At 37.4% G+C, this 15245-nt stretch overlaps 2 protein-coding genes across 6 annotated transcripts; both read left to right on the forward strand.

Moving 5' to 3' along the window:
- Nucleotides 1-531: 531 nt before the first annotated feature.
- Nucleotides 532-2621, forward strand: LOC133710508 (CLAVATA3/ESR (CLE)-related protein 25-like). Its single transcript, XM_062136588.1, has 2 exons — nt 532-1240; nt 2346-2621. The coding sequence occupies exons 1-2, from the start codon at nt 933-935 to the stop codon at nt 2383-2385; spliced, it is 348 nt and encodes a 115-aa protein (XP_061992572.1). The 5' UTR covers nt 532-932; the 3' UTR covers nt 2386-2621.
- A 1802-nt stretch (nt 2622-4423) lies between these two features.
- On the forward strand, nt 4424-8451 carry LOC133710471 (1-acyl-sn-glycerol-3-phosphate acyltransferase 2-like). 5 transcript variants are annotated; one of them, XR_009846705.1, is made up of 9 exons: nt 4424-4811; nt 4885-5225; nt 5316-5438; nt 6208-6247; nt 6365-6426; nt 6680-6739; nt 6851-6998; nt 7579-7628; nt 7714-7803. XR_009846705.1 is itself a non-coding variant. In XM_062136541.1 (8 exons), the coding sequence occupies exons 1-7, from the start codon at nt 4748-4750 to the stop codon at nt 6947-6949; spliced, it is 534 nt and encodes a 177-aa protein (XP_061992525.1). In that variant the 5' UTR covers nt 4424-4747; the 3' UTR covers nt 6950-6998; nt 7714-7803. The 5 variants fall into 5 exon arrangements, 1 of the variants encoding a protein (XP_061992525.1); XR_009846706.1 differs by having other exon boundaries at nt 4905-5225; XR_009846703.1 differs by having other exon boundaries at nt 5140-5225.
- The last annotated feature ends 6794 nt before the right edge of the window (nt 8452-15245 follow it).

A 15245-nucleotide genomic window follows, 5' to 3' on the forward strand; every position in this document is an offset into this window, starting at 1 on the left:
CCGTATATATATATATATATATGTGTGTGTGTAACACACATATACATATATATGTTTGTGTTGTTGTTTTTTCTTTTTCTTTAAATCTAATCATGTAAATGAATCTAGCATTTAATTAAGATAAATCCTAATAATACATCCCATTCAAATCCCACCCCACGGACCATTACTGGGGTATCATATGTGCGTTTTGATATAAATCAATCAAATTTTCATTGTACGTGAGTATCTGATATATATGGATTATGGAGATTTCATGTCATTATGTGTGATTGTGTGGGCAGCACAACCAATCCTCTTTTGCTTCCATTATACATATGCATCTTGGTGTACGTACGTACTTAAGGGAAAAGATGGTCTCTTGGCTTAGTAGAGGTAGAAAGAGATGCATAAAAATACACGAAATGAAAGCAATACTCAAAAGAAGAGTGTCGCATCCAAGCAACTGACTAAAAAGATAGAGTAGTGTCATATGCATCGGGACCTTGATTCTCACCGGTCAGCAGTACTATATATAAAGCAAAGTGGTTCTCTAGCTCCATGTCACGTTCCAAACCAGCTAAGCTAAGCTAAGCTCCTCTTTCTCCTTTAAGCCTTTTTCTCTTTCTCTATCCCAAGCTTCGAGAAAGTGCATGCTGCAACATAAACCCTCATACCTATAAAGACATCCAACTCCCCGTGAAGTAAAAATTAAACTGCCCCAGAGAAACTTCTTGCCTAGCTAGCTAGTTTCATACTCTCTTCCTTCCTCGACCTCAACTATTCTCTAGCTAGCTAGCTAGCTCTTATATATATATAGACCCACTATCACAATCACCAAACAATGATGACGGCGATGATTATCTAGTTTCTTCTAATTTCGCGTCATCTATATCGATGCCCTAGCTTGCTTAGAGGCTTTGTTTTCTGGTGTTAAAGGTGGAAAAGGAAATATGGGTAGTGGTGGTAGTGATGATCATGTTTCTTCTAGCTTTGTTAAGGTACTGTTGGGGACGGTTGCAGTGGTGGGCTTTATCTTGGTTTTGTTGGTTGCTACGCTAGACTTGACTACTACTGATCAAGGTCAAGGAGAAGGCATAGGGTCGACAAAAACTGCAGCTACGACCTCATCAGCAACATCAGATCAGTTTGCAGGAAATAGTATGAAGCATGCAGATCAGGAACTTGTTCATCCGGAGCTGGATCTCAACTATATGAGCAAAAGAAGAGTTCCTAATGGGCCAGATCCTATTCACAACAGGTACGTGACTATACGGCTATAAATGTTTCCTATCCTATACATTAACAGCTGTTGTATAAAATCAGCAATGGTTGATAAAGTAATCTGGGGTTCACATCCAAAACCAATTGGCAATGGATGGAGTGGCTCAAACCCTTATAAACCCATAGGCAAGGTCCCATTTTTCCCATGTAGGATGTATATATTCTCAACAATGGTGAGCAAGTAAGAATGATGACATTCATCACAAGCTTGATGGGTCTCGTACGATCTGAAAATATAATAATGTTCATTTTTTTTTTTTGTCGCAACTAGAGTACCAAAGTCAAAACTAATTAAATGTGCGGATAATATGAATTTATTTCCCTCTTCATCCAAGCTAGTTTTAACATGAATTTTTGATTTTGTTTGATCGGTATACGTTCTACATTTTTTTTCGATGACATGGTATACGTTCTACATGAAGCATAAATCTCAGAGAAACTTGTATCTGGATTTAGTGCATCCACATAGAAGTGCAAATAATTAATTAATTAGAATGAAAAAAACAAACTAAGATGCTCTCACGTGCTTTAACTGTTCCATTGGTTATCGTTATGGAAAGTAACTGTTCCATTGATTTGTTGCAAACAGTTGAAGCATAATTAGGTCCAGTTTTTAATCTTCCATTTACTCACTTCAAGGAGAAAAGAGAAATAAAGTATGTCTCTTCACTTTATTCCATTCCATAGGTCTTAGTGATGCTTGTTTAAAGCTAATTAACATTTCATCTTGTGTCTTCTCTTTCTCCTTCTGTTGCTGTCTCCTTTATTAGGAGAGCTGAGAATAAGAATCGAGCTGCAATTAAAGTTAGTATGATGATAAACAGTAACGGCTAATTACCTTATTAGCTAGGCATGCAATTGATTAGTCTGTACTAATTCTATTAATATTACAAACTAACTAGAGTCACTCATTACTGTCATCAAAGCAATGATCGAGACACATGACAGTATCTTGCTCTTAAGTCTTAACGAAGTAATTAGCTACATAAATCACACGACCCTAATTAGAACGAAGTCCTGCATTTTAGTAACTTCAATCAGTACTTAAGGTTTCTTTCTCATCTTTTTGTTGATCATAACAGGAGAACTGGCAACTCCGGGCGACCCCCAGGCCAAGCTTAGCCACTGAAGCAGTAATCTACAAAGTTTAGTTCAGCAGAGAGTGCAGAGCGAAGACGATGATGACGGACGTACGATGAAGATCGATCGATGCCATGTCTCCCCTTTAGGCTAATGTGTGTATGTATTTTGTATAAATCTTGGGACTACAACATATAAAATCTTCTTCAAAACTATTTGGAAATCGTTTTCACAGACAGTTCGGGGTAAATGAAATGAAGCTTGAGTGATACACAATACATACGCTCTCCCCTCTCATGCGTGTTCAAAAAGATCGAATCTAGCCATAGAGGAAATTTACTGTCTTAGAAACTCAACTTTAGTAGTGCTCCACAGATTTTAGTTTTTTTAGTAGATATAGCTAGAAGAGATCATCAATCTTTAAATAGCATGTAGCATAAAGAGATAATGGAATTAGAATATATATACCCCATGCATGCAGCAAGCATAGGAGATGGAGATAAATATATATTTTTTTAGTTTCTATTTACAATGATTATCCATGTTTGGCTTTTAGCTTTGGCTCGTTGAAGATTCTAAAATATCTAGAACAGAATGGCATGAGTTCCAAAACTGCTACATACTTTAAAGTGAATCCCACCATTCGTATTAAAGGCGTTTGCATCTTGTAGTGTTGGTCATTTTCAATTACCAGCTGGAATCGTTTGGTGAATTATATATAATGCTGGAAGTACTGCTACTACTGTATTGGTCTACGGTCCATTCAAAACTATTCAAAGTGATAACAAATCAACTGAAGCTAGCTTTATACCCTTCTCTTTATCTTTTCTAGCATACTTTAAAGACAAAGTTTAAAGAGCTTCGTGGTTCAAAATGAAGCAATTACCAGAAACGGAAAAAGAAAAAAGAGCTTGGAAGTACTGGTCGAAAATTTTTCTATGCACCGACAGTGCAAGTGACTAAACATTTATTATGTAATTTTAGTTCTTGATATTTGTAGTTAATCTTTTTCTAATAATAAAAAAATACAGTTGATGTTATCTAGCTATCAATTTATGTACGTTGATGCACGTCGGTACTCTGAATTCTTTCATTTGGTATATATGCTTGTCTAGTTAGCATGCGAGCTGAGTGAGAATGAGAGTGAATGTGAGGCGGCAATTTGACAATAATGAATTATCAACTTGATTAGGAACAACCAATCCATCTAATTGGGTTTGTTTGGACACTGAACATTACTTGACTGGAGCTCACCAATTTACTAACGACATTGGTCAAGGTTTAGCAGTTCCATTTGATGTCCAAGAATGGAAGTCACAAATTAGCTAGCCAGATATAAGTATTAAGTATAACAAATTTTGAAATTCCAAATTTGCTCTAAATACCAACAATATTACGAGCTAAGGGGTATTTCTCTATCTTCTGTTTGAAGAGATTTTGAGTTTGAGTTCTCGTTTAATTACTCACTAAAAACATAATTTATATGAGAGACTCGCCACCAAGCCAACATTTTCAGTACATTGGTACATATTTTACCTCACAAACTCCATGCCCAAGGTTCCATCCCACTTTTAGTCATTGATCAACACTACACCAATTTTTCAATCAGACGACACATATCAGACGACAGCAAGCATTTTAACTGTCGTCTAAAATAATCAGACGACAGCAAGAAATATTCTGTCGTCTAAGTTTTCGAATCCAACAACAGTTTTTTCTTGGCTCTTGTGCAAAAGCATTTCAGACAATGGTTGATTTTTTTGATGTTGTCTGAATGAGTCAATTCAGACAACAGTTATTACGTGATGTTGTCAAAGGTTCATTTATACAATGGTTGATAAAAAATGTTGTCTGATTGTTTTTAATCAAACAACAGTTATTATTTCTCTGTTGTGCAATTACCATTAATACAATGGTTGAAAAAGATGTAGTCTGATTGGTTTGATTCACACAACAGTTTTTCAATTGTCTATGTGCAACTCTCTTTCAGACAATATACGGAAATTGCTGTTGTCTGAGTTTTAGGGTTCAATAGATGCTTTGCGCCCTTTTTAATTGACTCGGCCAAATTTTCAATTTTTCACTTCCCACCATTCGGTCAAAACCCGAGCTCGCGCTTCTCTCTCTCAAAATCACTCTTCATCTCCCTGATCTCACCAGTCATCTATCTCTCCCACTCTCCCTCTCAGCTTTCTCTCTCTTCCACTTAACAAAACTATCTCTCTCTTCTCACAGCTCCCATCTTTCTCCTTAGCCTTTACAAAATCAGAGAAAGTGGGAAGAAGAAAACATGTAGCGCGAAATAGACGATGATTGAGAAATCGAAACCCAAATTTCTCTTACTCCTTCTCTCCACCCCTTTCTGCAAAACCCTAGCTTTCTCTCGCCGCCGCCCTATCAATTTATGTTTCAGATGAAAGGGTCAATACAGAAGCCCACCGAACTGGTTGAAGATCTCTACTCTCGATGTAAGTAAATCTCCGAACCCTAGATTTCTAATGTGGGTTTTGTAATTTGGGGGTTTTTAATTGGGATACCCAGAATTTCATATCGAAGACCAGCTAGAACACGAGCTTGGCTTTGCACTCTAGCCAAGTCAAATTGGAGATGGACTCAAAGACGGGAAAACGGTTTGGAGATGGAGTCATGCACTCCTAGCATTGGATATGACAAGTTCATGTTCTTTACCTATAAATAAGAACCATGAGCAGATTTGAATCGTTCGTTGTTTTGTGAATCAATTCGTTTCTCTGATGGTTTTGCCCATGGCGATTGCACTTGGAATTCTCTTTGCAGTGGTCGTGGTCCTTTATTCGCTAATCCTTCATCTCATTCCGGTGGTACTGCTCTGCGTCTCAGGCCTCTTTGCCAATCTGGTTCAGGTACCACTTCTTCTTCTTGTTTTCCTTAGAATTTTGAAATTCTTGATTTAGGGTTTTAGTAGATTTAGTCTAATTGTTCAATTGTTTCAGGCGTTTTGCTTTGTTTTTATCTGGCCGATCTCAAAGAATGCATACACAAGGATAAACGGCGTCGTTAAAGAACTAGATTGGCTGGTTCTGCTAGGCCTCATTGATCGGTTTGCTGGCGTTAAGGTATACCTTACCTGATTTTTGTGATCGTTGCTTATTGAACGTCTTTAGATGCCACTGATTTTACTTCATATCGAAGATTATTGCGGTGCTATCGGATTTGTTTTGCTAGTTCAAAGTCTTACTGTTATGAACCAATGATTACGGTTATTGCTAGCTTTTGGAGGTTGATTTGCTGATTGACTATTTACCCCAGTTCAGTTTTGTTTGTATGGAATGCCCAAGCATGTGTCAAGTCCCATGTTAGGTCAATTTGTAAGCCTACACAGAGAGCTACATCAGTGACAAATTTTAGATATCTGCACTGTATGTTGGATTTCTTTGGCTATGTAATTGATCATAGGAAACTTGGTCAATGCTCCAATGAGTAGAGGGTAGTGCGTTATCACACCAGTATGACTCATCTTTGGGTCGCAATAGTTCGAAGACTGTGGATCAATAATCTTTAGTTTGGGAAAATGCAAAGATTAATATCTTATATATACTGTTATACTTCTATGGTTGCAAAGAGTAATGCCCTAAAGAAAATTTTCTCATGTATTTCCTTAAATTGAAACATAATTTCATTTCTCTAGTTCAGTTTAGTATTTCTTTGTTCACTTTCTTTGCTATTCCTTCATTTACAATTGATTTTGTAAGTTAGTTACTTAAAATAGTAGAGATAATGTGGTTACACAAAAGGAGTTACTTATAACTGGGTTTGGAAGTTTTTGTTTATTTTGCTGGAAATGATATCTTAGCTTTTAATTTACTTTAACTCTACTTGCTGCAGATCCTAGTGTGCGCAGAGCAGGAAACGAGTCATTTAAAGGGTAAGGCAAATTTATTTCTTAATTGCTTCATATGAGTTTGTGTTTAAGAATAAGTATATATTTTAGTGAAAAGTGGGAAGAACATGTTATGTATCTGCTCATGGTTCTTATTTATAGGTAAAGAACATGAACTTGTCATATCCAATGCTAGGAGTGATGCTGATCATCTTGTTGAACTGGTATTGTTCCACCTAGCTCTTTTTTATAGCATTACGTCTTTTCTTGATTACATAGAACTAAACATATGAAAGTCTACTGTACAGTAACAAATGTGATCATCATCTTGTGAGACTTTTCCCTTTGAAGTTTAACTAGGACAAGATTATGCCAAAAGTGATCTTCAGAACCTTAGCCATTATAGAGCATCCCTGACCTTAGATTCTCAGAAAATCTAGGTTCTGATTCCAATGCAACGGTTATAATTTCTTGCAGCGGGTTACCTCAACTCAGCGAATGGCTGAGAGTTCAGTTCTTGATGCACATACTAGTGAAGTAAGTTTTCCAAAAACTGTATGTCTTCTTTCTAGCAGCATTTTCAGTAGATTTATATCTTCAGACTGCATGGTTTCTTCATGATTCTTACAGCAGTTATGACTCGTGCAGGCTCAAGAATCTAACAGTTACCGGCACTATGTGGCTTCAACAACCGAACGAGATGGTGGGGCAAATGCAAGGAAAATAGAGAGCCGAGAGGCTAGTTGAGGAGGAAAATAGAGATATGAAATGCAAGGAAATCAGAGTTTTCTTTAAGGTAGTAGAAATCATTGATGTATTGCAATTGAGACTTAGAACTGTTAGTTTACTTTCATTGATGATATATCGAACTATGTACAAAGTCAACATGGTGAACTTACAAAGGGGGCTCATTTAATTTTGAGCAAAAAATAGTATAATATGTACAACTGACACTAAGAAGATTTAAAAGCTACAAGTGAACGCTTGAATCTGGTTCATAGCTAAAAGTATAGTGGCTAGCAGATTAATCCTGAGGTGTTGCAGAATATTCAAAAATGAGGCGTTTTGAAGGAGCAGAGCGTACCAAAAGCTTGCTTTAGATCCATAATATTATTCGTCTTTCTATGGCAGTTGTTTTAATTCCTCTTATATATTTTTCACCAGCATTTTGGTTCCACTTTTCGTTTTTCTTTTTCAATCTTCATTAGTTTTGCTTTAGATCCAATATTATATGCTATCTATGTCCTAAGTTATGGATTTGTGATCTCGCTTTTCATTTTCATATTGTCCAGTCTGGTATGGTGAACCAGTAAGCATTTTTACCTTTGGGTGAGATTTTGGTTTCTCTTTAATATGATTTTTAACTCCTCTGACAGATTCAATTTGTTAATGGACGTGTACCACAATCTATATCAGAAATACGAGGGTATTTGGAGAATACTTTGTTACAAATAATTGAAATATGAGTTGCAATTCAGCTCTTAATACTTTCTGTTGTTTTATTGTCTAAGGTTGGTGTGCGAGGACATAATTGGGGGTCTAGAGGATGTTGCCATTCCAGCTAGCAATTTGGTCGATGATCCGCCTGTTGCTCCTACAGGCAAGTTGATTAATCATGGAGTAATACATGTTACTTAGATAAAAAAATGTTTATAGGCAAGTTGGAATTCAAATTTCATCCAGTTGTCTTGTTGATTTGAGTCATTATTCCTTATCAAATTACTTTGCCCTCTTCAGTTGCAATGGTGGAACTTTTTCATGGATTTTATTAAATTTCACATGTACTTTTCCTTCTATAAGTATCTCTTGGCAAGATGAGATTGGATCGAAGCAAAAGAATAACTTCCCATACCACACACACACACACACATATTTATCTTTGGTATTTGTTGTTTGTATGCCACAGTTTTCATCACATAACTGAGGTTGATGCTTTTTGATGTAGGGCCTTCCCTCCTTGAATATCAAATGGTGAAACCCACAAGTCCAGCTTATGCTTTGCCAGTTGATGTTGTAAATATGGTTATCTTAGCAAGCATAAAGGAGTTAAGGCTTAAAGCTGCTGGTGCATTGTTTTCACTTATTTGTGAGGTTTAGGATGTTAATGTGCATCACATTTATGGACAAGTATAAGTTTATGGTTAGTGTTTTATGGTTAGGGTTAATGTTGGGATGGAATGACTTTGTTGAATATATGGATGAATGTATCGGATCTTTACATAAATGAATTTGTTTTGAATGTGTTGTCATTTGGATTCCATATATGCAGAATGTCGGTCTTTTGAATGTCTCTCAGACCATTCTATTCCAGCTAAAAACTATTGTCTAATAATTATTCATCATAAAATGCCTAGCAAAAACTGTTGTATGAGCTATAGAACTATAATACATTAAGGACTAAAAGAATGAGAAAGCCATTGTCTAGCAAAACAACAGACAACAGTTTTTCGGAGAAACCTATAATATCAATAATGGATAGACAATGGGAATTTCAACTACATGTTGTCTGACCCAACCTTCAGACAACAGCAAGCATATAAGCCCCTGTTGTCTGACACAACCTTCAGACAATATCAACCATATAACCCGCTGTTGTTCTTTCTGGTATTCAGACAACAGACAGCATAGTAGTCGCTGTTGTAGTAAACTTTATCAGACGACAGTTTTTTGGTATTGTCTGATCCATGTATCAGACGGCATTGAGATAAACAACAGCAAAGTATATAATCAGACGACAGTGAAAAACTGTCGTCTGATTGAAAAATTGGTGTAGTGCAAAGACACTATGACGGTATAACCTATAGTTATACTACATCAATTTCAACAGATCTTCTATATAAATACATATTTTGTTGGTTGCGTACCTTCGGGTCTCTCTATTATAGTTTATTATTTTAGGGTGAGTTTTTATCACCAACGGTGTCTAAACTTGTTTACACTGGACAAAATGATACCCAACTTTCAAAAGTGATTAAAATGATACCTAAACTTTTAAAAATAAATCAACTTGATACCTTAACTTATTTTCCATCGCTACTCTGTTAAAATTGATGGCGTACGGTGCATGTGAGGTGTTTTATGGGGTTATAATAGTATTTTCACACCAAAACTAGCTTTTAATAGTCAGGCAATCACAAGTAAAGAAGAATTACGCTTGGATAGTTAGGTTGTAGATGACTAGATGCAACATGCAGATTGCAAAAGAACGAGGAAGAACGAGAACATAAAAAGAGAAAGAGAAAGAATTAGAGGATAATGTTGTCATTTCTAACTAAAAATTGAGTGAAAGGTTGTATATACCCTTAGTTTTAACGGAGGATGTGACTGAAAATGGACGGAGGTATGAAGTTTATCAATTTTTATAAGTTTAGGTATCTCTTTGATCACTTTTGAAAGTTGGGTATTATTTTTGTTGAGAATATATATATCCCACATGGGAAAAATGGGACATTGCCTATGAGTTTATAAGGGTTTGGGCCACTCCATCTATTGTCAATTGGTTTTGAATGTGAACCCCATATTACTTTATTTTGGTATCAGAGCCAGGTTATCCCACGTGTGCATGCCTTATGGCCACACGGCCTCCACGTCACCCAAAGTTGTCCACGTGTATTGCTTGAAAACTCACCACACGTGCGGGGGCGTGTTGAGAATATATAGATCCCACATGGGAAACATGAGACCTTGCCTATGAGTTTATAAGGGTTTGGGCCACTTCATCCATTGCCAATTGGTTTTGGATGTGAACCCCTTATTACTTTATCAATTTTGTCCAATGCAAGATAGTTTTTACTCTAGTGGTGGTAAAAATCCTTCTAGGGTTCTTGGCACTAGCTAATTAGTTTAAAATTAGAGTTTTTGTCCATTTACCCTAATTTTAGGATCATTTATTCCACTTACCCCATTAAGTTTTTTTTTTTAATTCCCCCTTACCCATAAAGACTTTAGTAAGGTCTTCTCTAATACCCAATTAAGTTTTTTTTTTTTTAGATTATTTTACCCTCACCCCTTTGTTATATATATATATATATATATATATATATATATATATATATATATATATATATATATATAGAGAGAGAGAGAGAGAGAAGCCATAAGAGACTTAGCCGAAGTCCAGTCACCAGCTGCCGCCCACCGAACTTCTCTGAAAACCTCGCCAGAGATCCTCAAAGAGGTCGTCGGAGATCTCATAGGTCGCCGGAAAGGTGTATTGCCCCCTAATAGAGGGGCAATAAACCTCTATTACCCCCCAATAAATGTTTATGAAACCTCGCCGGAAGTCCTCAAAGAGGTTGTCAGATATCTCATATAGGGTCGGAGAGGTTAATTGCCCCCTAATAGACTTTTCGGTCGCTGGAATGGAAACTAATCACCCTAAAATAAGACAAATAAAGATCTATTGCCCCAATAAATATTTTTTTATTTTTTTTTTCTTTCCTTATAGAACTTCTGCCTCATTTACAAAAAAAAAAAAAAAAAAAAAAAAAAAAAAGGAGAAAAGAGAAGAGAGGAGATGAGGCTGAGGCCATGATCGGATCAACGTGTCTCCCGGACGAGCTCATCATCGAGATCTTCCGGTGACTCCAAGCCTAGCCACGACTCTCCATTTTTTTTTTCTTGTCTTCTACCCACAGTGTACCCAAAAAAAAAAATGCTATCGGCACCCACGAGCTTCTCAAGCGCTTGAACCGCTGTGTCGAGTCGAGTCCAGTGTTAGGTCCATAATTACCTAGTAATTATTCCCCTAATCTTGCACTTTTTCTTAACCTTTGTGTTTATTTATATATATTTATTATGTTTTCATTATCTTGCTAGGAAATAATGGAAAAGCTTGGAAATGCCCTAAAAACTCAACTTTAGAACATTTTCCTACTCCGGCTAGGAGAAACCGAGCTATGCAAGGAAGAAGGAGCGGCAGACTGACCAAATGAACTCCGAATGAGTTGAAATTTTCCAGATCCATTCTAGACATCCTAAGTATCATTTTTTATGAAGAGTGTAAGAGCTAGTTCGGAGTGGGCCTTCAAAATATCGGTCCAATTTTCTGCACTAGAAGACAAAAATTGTAAAACCGGACATTTTAGGGAAAACCACGGTGAATTAAGCTCTCAAATTTTACCAGGATGATCTACAATCATGGAGGAACATTTGGTATGAAGAAGTCAAAGGCCAATTCTGAATTCTCGGTGGAGATTCAATTGAAGGAATATAGGAGAAGAAAGTGCGCAAACGGACAAAAAATGGGTCAACAGTGGTCAACGCCGGATTTCGGACATTTTGGGCCGAGTTGGCCGGCCGAGAACTTGTGTGGAGGACAATGAAGAGCTGACTAGGGTTAGAGACTTTAGGTGGGAAGACTTTAGGTCTAGGTTATTTTGAAATTCAAAATTTAAAAGATGACAAGTGGTCCTATTCTTACACCTTACACCTTTGTCTCTCATTTATTACATTGTTCCCCTACACAATGACCCTTCTACCCCTACTTTTTCTCATCCACCAAAATATCTATGGGTTTTCTAGGTCATTTCTATGTGGAGTCAAAAACTAGATCCACATTTTGTGCTTACAAATTTGTCAATCACATCTAGCCTTTCATTCATTTTGATCTCCACCCTTGATTTGGATTGCCTTGGCCTTTAAATAACCCTTCCTCTCTCCAAAAACCATGCATCCCCTTGGCTCCCCCATTTTGGAGCATCAAAATCTCTCTTTTATCTAGTTTTAGGTTAGTTTTTCATAGCTTGTACATAGTTCTTTGAGTTTGTGTGAGAAATAGGTGGGTAGACACTTGAGTTTCACCAAAATTGAAGTTACTACACACTCTAAATCAATCACAACACTTGCTTTCACACATCCAAGCCTTTATTCTTCTTTGTTCTTGAGTTTTGTGGATGTGTATGGTGTTTTGGGTTGTAAAACCGAAAATCCCATACCTTGAAGCAATTCTCTCATCATTTGACATCTTTGAGAGCTAGGTAGAAGGTTGGGTAGTTCTTCTCTTTTTCTTTCCTTCTGACTTGGATACACATTTACGCAAGCGTACGTATCGTTGTCAAGATAGGGAAATATTATGCCCAAAGTTTATCGTACCACGGGGATTAGTGGCTAACCCACAATCCTTGGATAATCGGAAATAAAGACACTTAGCAAACAAAAGAAAAATAAAAAGAAAATAAATAAAAATGCTACTCTAAGACACCAAGCCTTAGCAATGCTCGGCTTTGGTTTGCACCGAAGCCTAATCAAAACTAAGACCTAGTGTTGACTATTTACAAAGAAGTAGGAAATGTCACCGAAAATGGTAATTTGAATTTCTAGAAACTAAAGTGCAAGAATTTAAATGAAAACTCAAATAACAACTAAATTAAATAAAGTAATGCAAAGTAAGAAATGATATAGATATGGGATTGGTAGCTAGGGATGAATCCTAACCCTAATTTAATGCTCTAGATGCTAATTTGATTTACATGCAATTTATTTAAAAGGCTTTTCAAGGCTCAAGGGCCAAAATTCACTTTCATGGTATTCCTACTCCGGTTCAAGAGCGGTAGGAACTCACTTGGCATGAATTAGAGCCGGTTCAAGGGTCACTAATTCACATCAAGAGGCCTAGAGATCGAGGAATTAGGAAACCAAGCTCACCATAATTGCGATCAAACTAATCATGTAGTGAACCATGCTTATATCTCCCACGATTATTAAATCGGGGTTCTAGCTCTAAAATCTAAGGATGTCATCCCCTAAATCTGAATATAGAAATATTAACACACATACCCAAGAGTTGACAATTCCTAAGCATGCATTCTAATCAATTATCACTAAACACAAGCATCCAATAATTAACAAATTTCATATATAAATTAAATTAAGCATCCATTACATCAAATTTGGGTTAGGGCACACAACCCTAACCCCCAACAAAGAAATTACTCACAACCCATAATTATGAACATCAAAGATACAAAATTCAAAGAGAAAAGATTATAGAAGTGTAGAAGAAAACAAAGGTAGCCACAATTAGCTAGAAAGTTAATATGACTTCCCTTGAATTACAACTCCCACAAATACCTAAAGCTTGAATCTTGTAGCTCTTGATGAATCCTTGAAGCTTGTGTGAGAAATTCTACAAATACCTAAAAGAAAACTAAAACTAATTTAAAAAACTGGAGGAGGAGGTGAGAGCAGCCCAAAGGCTGCCCCCAATTTTGTGCGGCGTTGGAGGTTGAGAGAGGAGAATAGGGTCGTGGTCTCTGCTTTTAAATAGAGAATAAGGGATAACTCTATCCAAACTGTGTCGTTTTGGTCGAAGAGAAAAAGGATAAGGATGGTGGTCAGCGTGGAAATGTGGTCTAGGTTAATTAGAAAACAATTGTATGTGCAGCACCACATGATGGATTGTGATGCCCCGGAAATTCGTATTTATTTTCCGAGGATTTTCCGGAATCTAATTTGTGGTTATTGGACGATTTCGTGGCTCGTGGATGGAGCGGAAGTGTTTCGGATGAATTTTTATTCGAAAAGTATGACTTTAGGGGGGTTGCTAAGGTTGACTTTTGATACGTTGAGATTCTCCAAAAACTTCCTTCACGAAAGTTGTAGAGCACGTCGATACGAGTTCGTGGACATGCGGAACGCGAGAATCGGAGTTCGTATGAAGAAGTTATGGGCTTCGGAAAAACTTTCCATTTTAGTATAAAAGGACGAAAATTTTTGGAAATTGAAAAAGAGCCCAGTTTTCTCTCCCGAGCCTGCGCGCAGGCAGCCACTTCGCCGGCGTCGTTCTCGCTCGTCCGACCACCGTTTGCTTCGATTCAAAAGTGGGTTTTGCTCGCCTCAATCCCCTCTTGAGGTCTGTGGGAGGATTGAAGAGAGATTCGAGCTGTGGAGGGAGCTACATCGACTGGAAGTGGCCGCTTCGGGGATGAAATCGCCTTGATCGGAGTCTGAGATTCCGGCCACCTTTGCCGGTTATTCTTGAGGGCTTTTGGAGCTTGGAGGACGTTGATGCTTCCCACAAGGTGGCTTGCATCGATTCAACTCGTGGAGGTCGAATTTTGGAATTGAAATTCTAGGGTTTCAATCGAGCTGTTTTGTTCTAAGGTAAAATTTGATCGATTGGTTCATATTTGGACTTTGGTGTAGTTATGAAAGTTTAAATTGGAGTTGAGAAGAAGAACTTTGGTGTTGAGAGTTTTGTCAAATTCCGACTTTGGGCCGGCGGCGCCGCCGCCACTGTGGTGGTGTTTTCCGGTGGTTTCCGGCCACCTCAGGAATAGTTTTTGTTCCTGATTTCGATCTACTCGTCGATACGAGCATTTCGATATATTGTTTGTAATTTTTGGAGATCGTATGGGAATGTTGTGATTTTTACGGTTTCGGACCGTTCGATGCTTCGATCTGTGAGGATTCGAGCATCCGATCGACTTGTGGTTTTGGCATATCGATCGTAGAAGTATTCCGGAGACTTGGGAGGTCTCGGATGTGGTTTCGCCTCGATTGGCATCACCTTGGGAATTTTGGTTCTATTTAGGGATTCGAACGTTATTCCTTGTGATTCGTTAACTGAATCAGAGTTGTGTTTCCTTAGGTACTTGACGAAGTATTCTTTGGACGGCTATTGTGATTGGCTGCTTTGTTCTGTATTGAAGACGCAGCGGGAGTTTCGAGGTGAGTAAATCTTGCGATATGTGTTATGAGCCTAGTTACCATATTGTCTTGGAGTTATGGGATTAACTGTGACTATAGATGGTATTAGTGGCATTTCTGAATGGATGACTATGTGTGTGTATATATATATTATGGGGTATATATATATACATATGTATTCATGTATTAGTGGCTTCGTGGTGAATCTTTGTGATAATTGTCATGTAAGGCTTGTGTAGGAGTATCTGTGTGATGAGTTGGATGATTGCTACCTGGGTGATGACTGATGAAATTGTGTATTGAGTTGTGATTATAGGATATCATGTGTTGAGATACCATGGTTCTAGTATGACCGTCTTAAGTGAGACTTAAGATATGGTAGCTTGTGTAGGAA

This window comes from Rosa rugosa, chromosome 5 (genome assembly GCF_958449725.1).
Source record: "Rosa rugosa chromosome 5, drRosRugo1.1, whole genome shotgun sequence".
Lineage (NCBI taxonomy): Eukaryota > Viridiplantae > Streptophyta > Magnoliopsida > Rosales > Rosaceae > Rosa > Rosa rugosa.

What these genes read in the sequence shown, in the direction of transcription:
- LOC133710508 (XM_062136588.1), top strand. Translation starts at nt 933, where the DNA reads ATGGGTAGTGGTGGTAGTGATGATCATGTTTCTTCTAGCTTTGTTAAG. An exon ending in CCAGATCCTATTCACAACAG is followed by an intron (nt 1,241 to 2,345) that starts GTACGTGACTAT and finishes TGATCATAACAG; the next exon opens with GAGAACTGGCAACTCCGGGC.
- LOC133710471 (XM_062136541.1), top strand. Translation starts at nt 4,748, where the DNA reads ATGTTTCAGATGAAAGGGTCAATACAGAAGCCCACCGAACTGGTTGAA. An exon ending in TCTTTGCCAATCTGGTTCAG is followed by an intron (nt 5,226 to 5,315) that starts GTACCACTTCTT and finishes CAATTGTTTCAG; the next exon opens with GCGTTTTGCTTTGTTTTTAT. An exon ending in CTGATCATCTTGTTGAACTG is followed by an intron (nt 6,427 to 6,679) that starts GTATTGTTCCAC and finishes AATTTCTTGCAG; the next exon opens with CGGGTTACCTCAACTCAGCG.